Source organism: Pogona vitticeps, chromosome 6 (genome assembly GCF_051106095.1).
Source record: "Pogona vitticeps strain Pit_001003342236 chromosome 6, PviZW2.1, whole genome shotgun sequence".
In the NCBI taxonomy this organism is placed as follows: Eukaryota; Metazoa; Chordata; class Lepidosauria; order Squamata; family Agamidae; genus Pogona; species Pogona vitticeps.
This window is the reverse complement of record NC_135788.1, coordinates 25454779-25471013: the sequence shown is the minus strand read 5'-3', so window position 1 is coordinate 25471013 and position 16235 is coordinate 25454779. Positions and strand designations below refer to the sequence as shown.

The following is a 16235-nucleotide window of genomic DNA, read 5'->3' as shown; positions in this document are numbered from 1 at the left end:
CGCGTGTGCATTTCAACCCACTTAAATCATAGCACCCTCATGACTTCATGAATAAAATGGAGTTTGCTCCTTGGAGCGATTCTGATTTTTTTCAGATAGTGACTGGCCAATCCCTGTATGTTAGTAATAGGAATCATGTAGATACTATTATAGTAATGAATACGTCTTTCGTTATAGGTGTCCATGTTTGCCTTTTGAATATAAACTTTTTTTCTTATTTCTCATCTTACCAGCAGACAAAACCAGCAACCAGGTCTGCAAGTTCGAGCCTACAAGTTGTTTATTGGAAAGTAACGAAGTTCCTTTGGGTTAAATGAAATGTTCTTCCACATGAGAGAAAACAGGACTGCAGTCATAAGAACAAAGGAGCGATCGAGAAAACAAAACACAAGCCATAAGCAAACAAGATATTAAACTCATGATAATAAAATCACGACACATTAGGTTAGACCAGAACAAAAAGAAAAACATGATGGAAACTCCGGATTCACAGATAATTTCGTGCCCCCGTATTTATCAGATTTAAGGGGCCACGTCAAACGGGGAGGAACGACGTCTCACCTGCCTTTTGCCAAGGTAGAAAAGGCATTTTCATTGAAGAATAGGCGTGTGTGTGTGTTCACCACAGTTTTAATAACATTGGCATTTAAATACCGCTGTAGATTCTCATAACCATCAATCCTGTGTTTTTTTTTAAAGAACCACAATTTAGACGACCAGCATGGGGAAAAGAACGAAGAAAAATAAAAAGCATTCACGTCTTTAAATAGCCTCGGTTTTAGTTTCGATTTTAAACTGACGGTGCTCCAGCTCTCTGCCATATTTCTGCAAAATTGCCTTAAACTCATCGTTCTAGCAAAACTCCGAAGCCCTGGATCCCAGCGCCAGCAGAGACGTCCCCGAGCGATTTTGGAACTACATTACCCAGAAACCCCCTCGGTCCGATCGCTCCTTACTTCCTTCATCCCTTTCCTTTGGTCGACTACGTTACCCAGAAGGCTCCGCGGAGCTGAAAGCCAAGAACTACATTACCCGGAACAGTTCGCGGCGACCAAGCGCTGTCGTGGCGTTTTGTGGGGTGATCGGAAGAGTTCGCAAAGCTATTCTCCCCCCCCCCTCAACTTTCTTCTCGCCTGTTTGTCCGGCTGGGCGTGTTAACGCCGGCTTCGGGTGCCCCGGGGCAAGGCTTCGTCCCTCTACCCCTCTTCCCCCCCCCTCCGCCCCACGGCGAGCAAGGATGAGGCGGGCCGGGCTGGGTAAGTGGGGGGCGTGTGTGTGCGAGGTAGGATGGGGAAGCTGGGCCTTTGGAGAGGGAGAAGCTGTTGTTATGGCCTCTGTCCGTTGCTAGGCGCCTGCCCTGTTTGTCCCGTCTCGTTGTTGTTGTTGTTTAGTCGTTAAGTTGTGTCCGATTCTTTGAGACCCCATGGACCAGAGCACACCAGGCCCTCCTGTCTTCCACTGCCTCCCAGAGTTGTGTCAATTTCATGTTGGTTGCTTCGATGACATTGACCAGCCATCTCATCCATCGTTCCCTTCTCCTCTTGCCTTCACACTTTCCCAATATCAGGGTCTTTTCCAGGGAGTCTTCTCATGAAATAGCCAAAGTATTGGAGCCTCAGCTTCAGGATCTGCCCTTCCAGTGACCACTCAGGGTTGATTTCCTTCAGAATGGATAAGTTTGATCTCCTTGCAGTCCAGGAGACTCTCAAGAGCCTCCTCCAGCACCACAATTCAAGAACATCAATTCTTCGGCGGTCAGCTTTCTTGATGGTCCAGCTCTCACTTCCATACATCATTACTGGAAAAACCAGAGCTTTGACTATGTGGAACTTTGTTGGCAAGGAGATTTCTCTGCTTTTTAAGATGTTGTATAGGTTTGTCATTGCTTTCCTCCCAAGAAGCAGGTGTCTTTTAATTCCGTGGCTGCTGTCACCATCTGCAGTAATCATGAAGCCCAAGAAAGTAAAATCTGTCACTGCCTCCATATCTTCCCCTTCTGTTTGCCAGGACGTATTGGGACCAGTGGCCATGATCTTAGTTTTTTTGATGTTGAGCTTCAGACCATTTTTGCGCTCTCTTCTTTCACCCTCTTTAATTTCTCCTCACTTTCTGCCATCATAGTGGTATCACCTGCATACCAAGTAGACATGGTCTAGAGGGGTGGGGTCAAAATCAAATAAATAAATAAATAAATATCGGAGGTTGCTGATATTTCTTCAGGCAACCTTAATTGCGGCTTGGGATTCATCCAGTCTGGCCTTTTGCATGATGTATTCTGCATATAAGTTAAATAAGCCAGGAGACAATATACAGCCTTGTCATACTCCTTTCCCAATTTTGAACCAATCAGTTGTTCCGTATCCGGTTCTAATTGTTGCTTCCTGTCCCAGGTATAGGCTTCTCAGGAGATAGATAAGGTGGTGAGGTACTCCCATTTCTTTAAGAACTTGCCGTAGTTTGCTGTGGTCCGCACAGTCAAAGGCTTTTGCATAGTCAATGAAGCAGATGTAGATGTTTTTCTGGAACTCTTTGGCTTTTTCCATGATCCAGCACATGTTAGCAATTTGGTCTCTAGTTTCTCTGCCCCTTCGAAATCCAGCTTGTACTTCTGGGAGTTCTCGGTCCATTTACTGCTGAAGCCTGTCCTGTCTTAGGGCATGACAAAACTGTAAATGAATAGTCATCCTAGAACTGCAGATGTGTGTGGGAACCTTAGGGGTCATCCAGTCCAGCCCCTGTCCAGTAGGCACAATGGTGAATAGAACTCACAACCTCAGATAAACTGAGCTATCAAGCAGTCTGAGCCAAGACCCACAAAGGAAGGCCCTGGGGAGTTGGATGGAACACTCACTCTGAATGCAGACATATTGTTGTCCACTAAAAAAAGAGAGAAACGGGCATTGCAGAGACACCATTATGCCCCCATTCGCCCAGATGCACCTTGTTATATGAACATAGTACAACCTGCTGTAACAACAACAACTCCGGATAGTTTGTTGGGCACATCCTGCCCCAGTTTCCATCTTTGAAGCAAGATCCACTCAGTAGGCATTACTCATAGACAGGTGTGCATGGAATTGCAGCCTTTATTACAAAAATTGTTTCAGAGAGGTAGGTGTATTAGTCTGTTTCATTAACAACAAAAGGCTTTGGGTACCTAGAAATTAATGCATTTGTTTCAGTGTGAGCGTTCATGGGTTTTTCAGATATACAGTACTGCACTTCATGAAATCTCACATGGAAATAAGCATGTTTGTTTCAAAGGGGCTGCAATATTTTTGCATCTGTTTTGTTTTGTATCATTACAAACATGTTGTAGCTTGCTAGCTGTAGTTCTCAAGAGTTAAGCCGTTTGATCAAACAGCTGTGCAAGTATTTCCAGTATAGGTAGAATTGTCTGATGTTCTTGCATACGAACTGGAAGCCTTTGATGAAACTCAATCCAAGGGAGAGACACAAGAGTTAAAATGTAGAAAAATGGATTTTATTCACCAAAAGCACCTAATGCATTTCAGCCAATAAATAGTCCTTGAAAAAAGCTACAGAGTAATTAATTGGCTTAAAATGCACTGGAACCTTTCAGCCAATCAAAAACATTTTAAGATAATGGCTGCTTTAGAATGGGGTTCTTGCTTAAGATGTTTGTTCTTGCTGAACTTGACTCATTGTCTTTAGTGCTGCCTCTCCCCCACACTTGTTGTCTTTGATGTGTTTTTCCTGCTGAAATATCACTTTGATGATAGAATTCCTACCTATTTTCACTATTCAATGAGATTCAAGTACATCAATAGTGAAAGGCTTGCTTTAATCCTGTGAATTGGGGTTAATCTCTTTCATCTGAAGTTTAAGTGGAGATCCAGAGTATCCGGGAAACATAGCTCATTGTTTTTTATATACACAGATTTCTGTTGTTACACTTATTTTGCACTGTATGCATGTATTAACTTTCATGTTAATTCCACCTGGATGTCCTACAGGACACACACTGTCTCTCTTTGTCCTGTTCTTCAGCTAGTTTTCTGCATTTGGTATTTCATGTTGAATAAAGAATTGTGACTGTTCTGTCTCGTGGCAGCCATCGATTTAGATTGCTTTGAAAAGAATTAGACATGTTCAGGGAAGATAAGGCCATCGATGACTGCTAGTTCGTGATGTCAACATGCCGTTCAGTACTAGCTGCTAGAGAATGATGGCGTGGATGGACTGTTGCCCTCCTGTCCTGCTTTTGACTTCCAAAAACTATTTGGTTGGTGCCAAATTCACAGCAATCACGTATAGCATTCAAACCAGTAAATAAAGAAACACACATGAGATAAGACAACAAATGGCAAGGGAGACAGCAGTGGGCAAACGGAGTTGTCACAGGTTGCACACTGCCCCCAAAACAGAACCAGGTATGAGATGCTGTTCTTTGTTTGAAAAGAGTGTCACTAATTCTGGAGGATTCTAGGATGAGAAACTGTCTTTACTTTCTGAGAAAAAGGCCAGGGGGCTCAAGGGCTGTCAAAATTTATGAGCTTCATGATTTCCAGCCCACCAGTATGGATTTGTGATGAAGGCTGATACAGCTCTGTGAAAAATAACTGGGGAATTGGTTATGTTAGACCTGAAGAACAGATGTCTAAGAGATGAATATTTGAAGAACTGTGTAGAGGGTAGAACCTGACCTGGGTGAATTGAAATTGCAAGAAATGAGATTTTGACTAAACATTAAGCAGAACATGCTGGCAGTAAGAGCCATTCAATAGTAGACTGGACTACCTTTGGACTTGATAGACTCCTTCATTGGATGTTTCCAAGCAAAAATTCATTGGCCATCTATTAGATATGTTTGAAGTTTGGATTTCATGCCTGCCAAGGGGTTGCACTTGATTACCTTGGGGTCCTTCCAGCTCTGTAATTCTATGGTCCAATGGTTTGATGTAGAAATAAAGAAGCTATATGGAAATAACCAGAAAACAGTCTTGGAAGGCCATTTAAGGGTGCATGTGCTTGCAACACAGGAGATCTTGCTGCAATAAGTGTTATTGAAACAGCAGTGTCGTCTACAAGTATTCTCCACATGCTGTGTTGTCTTACCAGGTTAACGAAGCCCCACAGGGGTCAGATAAATTATTTTTGAGGTATTTGTGAATATGTTTGTATCTTTAAGCTTCCATTTTCCAATCTGTTATATCTAGCAGTAATCTACATTTTTAGCAGCCATCTACTGAATTATGTTTTGTTTTGTTTGTGGATAAGACAAAAATACCTCTTATAACTACAATGGTAGTATAACTGCTGGATAGCTTAGTGGTTTAAGTCTCTGGCTGCAGAGCCAGAGGTTGGCTGTTTGATTTCCCACAGTGCCTCCTTGAGAAGGACTGGACTTGATGATCCATAGGGTCCCTTCCATCTAAGATGATGATGATTATGTGATGTGTGAAAAACTTGTCTAATGTAGTCAGTGAACTGAGGAAAAGCCAGGGTGTTCTATAAATGCTTGGTCTCTGTAGAATGAAAAAGGGACTCTAAAATATAGCACACATTGTTGTTGTCTTCTCAAAAAGCTACCAGGACATGGCCACCTCCTGCAAAATCCTAGTAGAAAGGGGGGAAACTCTGTTCTCCAGTTAACACGTGCGTTCTCATGAACTGCAGAGAACTCAGGGAGGCAGGAATACCTTACCCATTTTCATGTTTGCCATTATCTGAGAAATCAGGACAGTGCTTCCCTCTGCTATGGTCGTAGAGCAGGTACACTTGTTGCTGATGATAAGGTGAGTGGATTTATGAACATTGACACAATTGCTGGTATTGTCCTGGAAACAACCTTGATAAAGACACAAGTTTGAGTTATTCTCTGAAAGGGACAAATGGTGCTCTTGGGAAAATCTGACCGGCTTGCACGTATTGTACAGTCCCAAAGGTCATAACATCTGGCCCTGTGTAAAACATCTCTCACTGTATGATACAAAACTTCTGAACTTTTGACTTTATAAAGCAGATGCTTGGCACGCAGCTGCTGAAGAAACTGAGTGAGCCAATCTATATAAATTGCATAATGAACATAGCTGACATTTCTGTTTTTCTAACTCCTTAGATGTACAAACATTTCCAGCAAAAATATTCCTGACCCCATATGAGTAGATGTGCTTCCTCCCCAATCCACCTGCCTTATCAGGAAAGTCAAACAGCTTTCCAAACCATTTGTTTTTCACGAAAACAGGTTGTCTTTCCTTGACTTCTCCTGAAAGTTAGCAAAGTGAAAAGCATTTATAATTAATTTTTGCATTCCTAGTTTATAATTTTATACTAGCAGCAACAAAATAAAGATTTGTAACAACTTTTATTTTATTTTCATTTGGTTGTACACATTGAAACACACTAATGTTGCTACAATTAAAAATCTGTAACTGTAGGCTTGACATTTATGAACACTGAAATGGAACTAGATTCTTGGCCCAATTTTAGTTTCATTAGGGTCAGACTGTTATCTCATTGATTTCAAGAGGAATAAGATTGCACTCTTATCTCACTGATCTGAAGTAGTCCTCACTGAACTCCCATTTCTTTGCACACATACACAACACTTCAAATCTGCCATCAAGAAACATATTCTTGTTTCATGAAATGTAGTTTTGTTTTAACTGATGTGGACATCACAGAGGTGCTGAGGAATTTTTTAAGGATTGTGCCTTAATAAAGTGTAAAGAAAAGATGTGGTCTGCATAGCACTTTAAAGAATATTAAGTGTGTGTTGTGCTTGCTGTCTAAGTTCAAAATGTAGCCAAAGCGCCAGGGTAGATTTGATTTGATTCCAATTAATTTAAATACCGATTTAAATCAAAAAGTCAGGTTTTTTAGATAATTTAAATTGAAACATTGATTTTTAAAATTTAAATAGTGATTTAAAACAATTTTTAAAAAAATAATTGATTTTTTTTCACCACCCTGCAGGTAATACTGCACCCATTCCTTGAGACCAACACAAGCCATATTTTTTGGAACTGCATAGGATTTCAGAGGCAGTGGCATGATGAGATCCAATCTTGTTAGCAAACTGAATGAAGTGGTGATAAATTAAGAAAAGCTGTGTACCTTTGTTATACCTCATTGTCTATCAAAGATCTGGGGTACACTGTATTAAATCTAGTCTTACCCTGTTTCCCCGGAAAAAAAGACCTTACCTGAAAATAAGCCCTAGTAGAATTTTTCAGGATGCTCGTAATATAAGCCCTACCCCCAAAATAAGCCCTAGTTAAGTGAAAACCCACCCTCCACCATTATACAGCAACTGGAAGATGACATGGCTGTAAAATAAAACATCTGAAAATAAGCCCTAATGCGTTTTTGGAGCAAAAATTAATATAAGACCCTGTCTTATTTTCGGGGAAACAGAGTAGTAATTCAGTTACTATCTAGAAGAAGTATAGTGGTTATAGACTATTAGACTGGGATCTGGAAAATTAAAATATTAGTGCACAGTGAGCCATGAAATTTACTGGTTTATCTTTGGACAGTCACTCATTTTCAGTGCTGGTGTCTGCCAGGACAAGAGAATCTTTGTTGTTTGCCCTTGGAGCTGAAATAGAAATTAAAGCCTTCATTACAATTAAACTGTAAAATTGATTCAAACCGTCTTTTCTTTTAAATCTGTATATTATTAGTCAACTTGCTGTTTGGTGATGCCATCTTTTACTGTAGTTTTGATGAAAAGGACTTTCCTGGTTGATTTGAGAGCAGTGATATATGTCTTATGTCCACGCATAAACCATTATGCTGTGACTTATTGCTTGAAAGTAGCTAGTTCTTAACTAAGACATCAAGATAAGGTGGAGAACATCTGGTTCTCCAGATATTGTTGAAGTGTGATTCCTGCCAACCTTGGACAATGGCAAAGGATGATGCAGTTCAACAACATTAGAAGGTCATACATTGCCATCTCTGCTTTCAGTACAATCAATGGCCCTGATTTCTGCCATGATGTGATGTGGCATGGTTTCTGCATGTGCTTAAATTTGCGTTGCCAATACATATATAATTGTTTGTAGACTTTGGCTATGTAGTGGTTATAGGGTCTGTCTTTTTAACATTGGGTAGCATTTGAATATCCTTGGAGATTTGGACAAATATGAGCCTCTAGAGATGGGTCGGTATTAAGCAGAGAAAGGATAAATGAGATGATGCATCATCATCCTCATCATCTCACTGCCAAGGTATACCAAAAGAGAAAAATGCAGGATACTAGAAAAGAAAGGAAAAGAAAACTAACACTAGAAGGAACATAATATGTAGAATAAGGTTTTCTACTCCAAGACCAGGATTAAAATTACTTTCAGCCATATTCAGGTATCACTTCCCTTTCTTTGGTTTTTCTTCTGTTTGTTTTAGATTTGCAAGAGATCTCAGTCTTCTTATGGTGTAATGCGATTGCATGCCTAAATCTTTTAAATTGACTGGCGGGGTAATGAAGGTCAACAGCAATTTTCTTCTACTAGTCCTATTTTTAGTCTCTGTTTCTGGTATATTAATTTGATTGCCTTTTCAGGTGAAGGAGCCACTGGCAGCAATTATGGCTACACCAATAGTGGGTACAGTGTATACGAGGAAGAAAATGAAAAGCTAACCGAAAGTTTGCGTTCAAAAGTTACTGCCATAAAATCAGTAAGTATATCATTATAACAAGAGCATTACTGTTAAGTGAAGTAAACTGGAACAGCTTGCTTGATCGATGTATTAGCAGGATAATAATTGTGTGCTGTCAAAGCAGTTCTGACCGTTTTCAGGATTTTCAAGGTAAAAAAATACACAGTAGTGGTTTACCATTCCCTGCTTCTGGGGGTGCCCTGGGACTGTGCTGTTTGCCCAAGACCACACAGACTGGCTGGACTCCTAGGAACCACAGTGGGGAACCAAAATTTCCACCCCTGTCTCCGCAACCAAATAACTAACTCACTGAGCTATCCAGCCAACTAATAGTAATGCACCTACAGCTTAACTGGATTCAGACAAAATATTGCCCATCAGAAGGCATAGTGTACTTATCACAGTCTTTTGCAAAGTGCACTTGAGCTCCAGCTTTCTCTGGGCTTATCAAGATATAAGTTACCAGTCAGGAAGTCAGTAGAAGTCCTCATTATTTGGCTCACCATGATTAACAGCTGTGTTTCCTTGGAAGTTATATGTCAACAGGGACCGCTAACAGACCTGCCATTAAATCATAGAGCTAAACTCTCCTGTGTGAGTGAAATCAAGTTGTTTTTGATTAGTGATCTCTGCCAAAAGCTGCTGAACAATCTTGTCTAGCACTAACCCCCCTCCATCAACCTTAAACCAGACTCCGATCTGTTATCCTTCAGATGTTTGGATGACAGTTTCCATCATGGTTGGTCATTGGCCATGATAGTGGGATTGGTGGGAACTGTGATCAGAACATCTGGCGAGTGCTTGGTTGGGTTGGGATGCCCTACACAGTTTGAAATCCAGTGTGTCTTTAGAGACCATGTGTGTTGCAGAATATTTGCTGAGCCAAATTTGACTTTTATGAATTAAGGATGGGAGACAAATAACTAACTAACTAGGTCATTCTGGTATGGCCAGTGCTTCAGTCAGGAGGATCTTAAGTTGAGAACAACACCAATTCCTCTAGGTTGTCTCCAAATAATTATTATTAGTCACAGCCATGGTCTCTGAGAAATTTTATGTTTCAAAACCAAAGAAGCACAGACTAAAATTGAATATCCCTTTATGGTATATTTTCTGCATTCCTTTCCTCTGTCTTGGATCTTTGAAGTTTTTCTAGAAAGCATCTTGATATTTCCCAAGCACACTTAATTTTTGTGTGGTTCAATCCTGCTGTAGTACTAATAGCAATCCACCTGTCTTCTGTCTCTTTCCTCATAGCTTTCCATTGAAATTGGAGCAGAGGTTAAACAGCAAAATAAAATACTATCTGAAATGGTATGTATTCCAATCATAATAGTCAGTTGTTGTAGATGAGCTTAGAATTTGTTTGGCTATCAGCTTATGAATTCAATTTTGCTTTTTGGTTAAATATGGCATAGTGTTTCGATTTTCAACCAGTAATGTTTTCATTCTAGGAGCAGATATGCTTTTGCTTCTGTACAATTCAAAAAATCTTTAGTAAGCACCGAGTTTTAAGATGTTCACTTAATTAATGTAAAATTTATCTATAGAAGACTCTGCTGCCCAGAATAGACCTTTGGTCTAGATGAGGGGGGTCGAAGTATAATAAATAAATAATGAAATAAATTTCAATGTCAAGAGTTTAAATTATGTGTTATGGCTGGTCACAGCTTTCTTCTTTAAAAGTGAAGGAAAACAAGGACCTTATTCACAATCTCATTTTCATACCTGAACCCCTCAGCTTTATGAGGAGCTGTATTGGCAGTACACCTCGTTTTCTCAGTTCAGAGAGATAATGTATAACTCTTCTAAAAAGGAACACATTCCACTGCTCTGTTGTCTTGGAGGAGAAGCGAGATTTCTACCCATAGATCCTTTTCCTCACAAAACAAATGATTTGGAAACATTTAACTTTTGCGCAGTTTCTGGATGTGCAGACTTGGAAAGAAAACATTTTGCGCAAATTGTATTTTTGTTGAAAGTTGCAATTACAGTATGTGTATCTCAGACACAGTGGCCTCATTCTATTGTTTTGTTTTGTTTTAATTACAGGACAATGACTTTGATTCAACAAGTGGATTTCTTGGTGCAACAATGGGTAGACTGAAAATTCTCTCCAGAGGAAGCCAGACAAAACTCTTATGCTACATGATGTTGTTCTCCCTGTTTGTCTTTTTTGTAATTTACTGGATTATTAAACTGAGGTGATGTACCTGAGGTGATGCAGATACGTACTGTGAGGTTATTAGTGCCATTCTGGACTTGTGACATGGCAAATGATGCTTCTTTTTGTAAATGACATTAATTAATGCATCTGGCTCCTTTTGGGCATTTATCAATGTTTATCTGGCCAGAAACATTTCTATTTTAAAACCCTCATTTTTTAGGGTTCTTAAACAGAATTCTGCTCAAATCTGAGCACTCACCAGAGACAAAACAAAAAAAAAAACCGAAACAATTATTTGGGGATGAAGTACATTGCAGAAGAAATGTTTTCTTCATATCCAGAAGTAAAATATCTACTTTGAAACCACTACTGATTTTTCCTATCAATAAAAAATCCATGTCACTTCATTATGTTAATGGAAGTTACAGTGATTTTTTAAAAAAAGGAAATATGTGTTCCCATCAAAGTACTGTTAAATCTCACTGCTTCTATCACAAAGTTAAATATGTGTCTAATTTTGGATGAATTATATTTGTGGTGGCTTGCAATTAAAAATATATATTAATCTAAACTTAAAATAAATAACTTTCTTAACTCATTAAATTCCTTTGTTGTTGATTCCTCCAGGACTGGAGTTCAGCAGAACAGATAATTGATCCAACTGACATAGAGTGGTCATGGATGTAGTCTTCCGCCATTTTTAAACAAACATGGTTCTTGTGCTCAAGTCACTGTTCTTGGATCCTCTTATTGGACTATGATATGTGCAGTGCAATACTGTCCTTTTGACAGCATGGTCATATGGCTAATTTTATGCACTTCTCTAGATTAAGCAAAATATTTACAAATCAAAATGCCATATGTGTTTAATTTGATTATTTACTGTAGACCATTGTAAGGGTCCATTAGCTTATTGGTTAAATGTAATCATGCTGGCCAATTGTTAAAATGTGGAGATGGGGGTGTTAGAGGTGTGACTGTTAAATAGACCTGATTCTGCTTGCCCTTTATACTCCCCATGAAGCCATCAGAAAAGAAATGCAAAGGTTTAATAAATATGGAGATCTTCTGCTCCCCCCCTAGCCATCTATAGACTGGATAATTCAGGCTGAAGTAAAAGTAAGGTTGCACTTTAGTTTTTTCCATCAGCCAGTTTGGTGGGAACCCTTCAAAGAACAATAGTGAAGCATGGCCAGCTGAAAACACTGCACGCTATTTCTGTACATTTTACAGAATGTAAAGAAAAGCCTAAATTTTGTATCCAAACATTTGCTTGGTCATTAGATATTAGCTACATGTCAGCAAATTCAGTCTGTCATTCCAAATGATTGGGAGCCATGTACTGTGGATTTTTATATTTTACATTTATATTTCACATGAAAGCCAGATTTTGCTACTGAATAAATTTATATTATAGAAGTATTACTGCTTACAGTGGGAGAGCTCATATGAAAAAAAAAACCTGAAACGTATCTGATGTTCATCTTGGATATAATCAGCCTTAGAATGTCCTTAATAGGTGCTAAGGAAGAGGGATCAAGAAACCTGTCAAACTTTGATCAGCGCCAACGAGATGAAAAAAGAGAAACATTCCTGAACTCTTACTCTTGTGCAGTACTGTATAGTCTCTTTGTATAAATATGGAATCATAAGGCTAAATCTAGTTTTAGTCTTATAGCAGATCCAGAAAACAAATGAAACCTGTCTGTCATAAATAAAATACATTCCACTGATTTCAGTAAGTCTACATTAAATGGAACTAAAATCAGATATGATCCATAATGATGTGAACAAGGATATCTCTGTACATTCTCATATATTGATAAGCACTTAGGAAGTTTTTCCACTTAATATTTGTGTTTTTAAAAAAGCAGTATTTCATGTTTTGTAGGTGCTTATAAAAATAAAATAATTGTGAAATGGTTTAATCATTTCTTACATGTAATGTTCAGTTGCTGTAACTTAGAAACCATAAAATGGATATTGTTAGAAGTCATATATTCAATCAGAGAAATACTATAAAACTTCTATTAGTATTAAGCTCAGGCATAGTGCAACAGTACCCTTAAGCTCCATTCAGCATTATGCATAAAATGGAAATTTGATTCATGCAGTGCCATTTTTGCTGAAAATAGCACTCAGGACAACTAACGAAGGATCCTAAAATTAAACCAAAACATATGTATAAAAAGTAACAACAGCACCCAACAAATTAAAGCCCATTTGGCAATAACTACATATATGTCCAAGGCCTATGTGAATAAAAACACCCTTGCCTATTGGTGGGAGAATCGCAGTCATAGAGCCAAGCAGCCGAACCTTGTTCCACAAGGAGATCCAAAGCCTGAGACATGACCACAAAATCGTAACATGTTTGGACTGATGCATCTTCCTGCTAACATGCGCTGGATTATGGAGAAAAACAGAGAGTTCCAGAAAAACATCTGCTTCATTGACTATGCAATTGACTACACTGTATAACAAACTATAAAGTCTCCATTAGCTATTTGAATGTGTACACCTAAAACATCTTTGAATGTGTGCATGTATGTGTGTGCGCATGCATGTGCATGGTCATTTTTCCCTATTGTAGTTTAGGATCCGTTCATCCCAAAGCAGCTAGAAAAGCTACTTTGTGAAGACATAATTTTGAACCACAGGAGCTCTCAACACAGTCAAAACTTTAGAAAACTGACTCTTCATATGCCTCTGAAAAAGGCTATGGGAATATTTGACACCATTTCTCATTTTCCAATCCCTTGCACTTTCTGCATAGCAAATCTGCTGCTAAAAAGAGCTTTCAGTGGAATACATCCTCAGCTTTTTCACTTCACTGACTTCCTTGCTGCTCTATAGCTCACATCAAAATTTAGTATTTCCATCCTATAGAATCTTCTGCTAGATTCTTAAAAAGGTCCTTTCATGGCAGTGAGTTCTTAGAAGGAGAACTGCTACTAGTAAATGGAACCAATTTTACCTCTTTAAATCAGCAGAAAAGTAGCTGAGCTTGGAGCTTCATGCTCCAGCTGACATCTTATTAGGCTGCAGAGATGAACCCAAATGCTAATTTCTCTACTAATAGCAAGAACAGAGCAGTTGTCCCAAAAATAAAATTGCAAAACTGACACTTTCAACAAAAAGGAAATATCCTGCATGAAGATATTGAAGCAGATGGCAATGTAAGACCTGTCATTTTTACCATGTGCTAAAATGTACTTAATAGCAACAGAAATTCTTTATTTTGTTTGGTTCTGAACAAAGCAGAAGGTGTGTTTTAGAAGAGTAAATTGCACACAAACCTCTCATTATGCAAGTCGTTCTCCCTATTATACATAGGTAAGATGCAGGCTGAAATCCACTAGTAAGCTGCAACTAGAGTAGGCCCATTTAATCAATGGAACCTATGGAAGGAATGACTTATCTAACCCACATTGATTCAATGGGCTTACTCTACTTGCAATTTACTGCTTGATTTCAGCCAATGGTTAAAGTGTTCAGTGGCATTTGGGAGATATAGTTTCAAGTCTTCATTAAGTCATTAAACTCACCAAATGATATTGGGATGCTGAGTTTCTGTCAACCTGGCCTCAGAGGGTTTCATGAGGAGAAGGTGGGAAGGAGATGGAACCATATACCCTGTTTCCCTGTAAATAAGACAAGGTCTTATATTAATTTTTGCTCCCAAAATGCATGTTTATTTTTTCATGTACAACAATCTACATTTATTCAAATACAGTGATGTCATCTTCTGGTTGCTGCATAATGATGGAGGGCGGGGTTTCACTTAACTGGGGCTTATTTTGGGGGTAGGGCTTATATTACGAGCATCCTGAAAAATCATGTTGTTGTTTAGTCATTAAGTCGTGTCTGACACTTCGTGACCCCATGGACCAAAGCACGCCAGGCCTTCCTGTCTTCCACTGCCGCCCGGAGTTTCATCAAATTCATGATGGTAGTTTCAATGACACTGTCCAACCATCTCATCCTCTGTCATCCCCTTCTCCTCTTGCCTTCACACTCATGCTCTGGTCCATGGGATCAAGAAGAGTCGCACATGGCTTAATGACTAAACAACAACTAGACTATGCTGTCTTTCCACTTGTAATCTTCCTGTATTTTCCCACTTTTTTGTTTTTCCTTAAAACATGTATACAGAGAATAATGTTTTGGAAGGAAAGACAGAATTCCTACACATTGCTTTTTGACTAGCAGACTTAGGAATCATCCATAGAATCATAGAACTGGGAGGGGCCTATAAAGCCATCAAGTTCACATCCCTGCTCAATACAGATATCCAATTCAGAATGTATCTGACATATAGTTGTCTAATTTTCTCTTGAATGCCTTCAGGGTAAGCCCATTATTACTTGTCCTGTACTCTAGGATGATCAAGACCAGATCCTGCCCCTCCTCTGTATTACTACCTTTTAAGTATTTGAAAAGTACTGTTTTTCCCTCAGTCTTCTCAAGGCTAAACATGTCCAATTCTTTCAGTCTTTCCTCAGAGGACTTGGTTTCCAACCCCCTGAACATCCTTGTTACACTCCTCTGATCTTGCTCCAATCTGTTGGTATCCTTCTTAAAGTGTGGCATCTGGAACTAGACATAATACACAAGATGAAGCCATATGGAAGCATCAAAGGGGGGGGGGGGAGACACCAGTTTTGCCTATACAAGGTCAAAACCCCCCGCAATATCCTGGCCTTTAAAATAGCTTGTGAGACTTGGCTGTATTCTTCCACAAACATAACCTTTGCAAGCTGTTATGTAAGACCCATCTCCTTTGCTGCCAAAAGGTGCGGCTTGTGACTTACCATGCACTCCTGCCCACAGACGCTCCTCTTGGAATTACAACATCTGGCAAGTCAAACCCATTTCTTCCTCCCTAAAGAAATATTTTCCGGAAGCTCAGACATCTTTCAAAACAAATTGTGCCGTGTTGAATGACCTCGTGCTCTCCTTGTCAAGCTTCTTAGCAATGTGAACAGTTAAAAATGAATGTTGGTGGAATAAATTACTCAAAGAATGATTATTCCCAACTTGTGACCATGATATTTTACTAGGAAGAATACTTAGCAGCAATAAGTTTCTTAAATAGGTATGTGAGACACATCTTTAGTACAATAAAATATTAAGAAAATATGCAAGTGTTTAAAATTTGACACATAAGGTTATTCAATTAGTTTCCACATGATATGTAATTTTTAAAAATGTAGTGTCACGGTTAATTAATAAATTAGAATTCTCAAGATCTTAAGAGGTCTTGCTGCTCATGATCTTGAAATATTAACTTGTGCTCCTGAATTTTAAACATAAAATGCTATCAGATTTGCTGAACAATAAAAGTAAGAAATGAAAGTTTAAAAAAAAATATAATCAGTCGGAAACTTTCCCAAGGTCTCAGACTATAGAACAATTTAGTGTGTAAATGTATACAATA

At 38.9% G+C, this 16235-nt stretch overlaps 1 protein-coding gene across 2 annotated transcripts; it reads left to right on the top strand.

Moving 5' to 3' along the window:
- The first annotated feature begins 1045 nt into the window (after nt 1–1045).
- On the top strand, nt 1046–12723 carry BET1 (Bet1 golgi vesicular membrane trafficking protein). Of its 2 annotated transcripts, none has more exons than XM_020785199.3 (4): nt 1046–1256; nt 8531–8646; nt 9886–9942; nt 10681–12723. In XM_020785199.3, exons 1-4 carry the CDS (start codon nt 1238–1240, stop codon nt 10834–10836), a joined length of 348 nt encoding a protein of 115 aa, XP_020640858.1. In that variant the 5' UTR covers nt 1046–1237; the 3' UTR covers nt 10837–12723. The 2 variants fall into 2 exon arrangements, with proteins under 2 accessions (XP_020640858.1, XP_072859289.2); XM_073003188.2 differs by lacking the exon at nt 1046–1256 and adding an exon at nt 2167–4394.
- The last annotated feature ends 3512 nt before the right edge of the window (nt 12724–16235 follow it).

Coding starts and splice junctions, on each gene's coding strand:
- BET1 (XM_073003188.2), top strand. CDS start 4,325: ATGGCAAGGGAGACAGCAGTGGGCAAACGGAGTTGTCACAGGTTGCAC. Junction 8,647..9,885: donor AAGTTACTGCCATAAAATCA/GTAAGTATATCA, acceptor CTTTCCTCATAG/CTTTCCATTGAAATTGGAGC. Junction 9,943..10,680: donor ATAAAATACTATCTGAAATG/GTATGTATTCCA, acceptor TTTTAATTACAG/GACAATGACTTTGATTCAAC.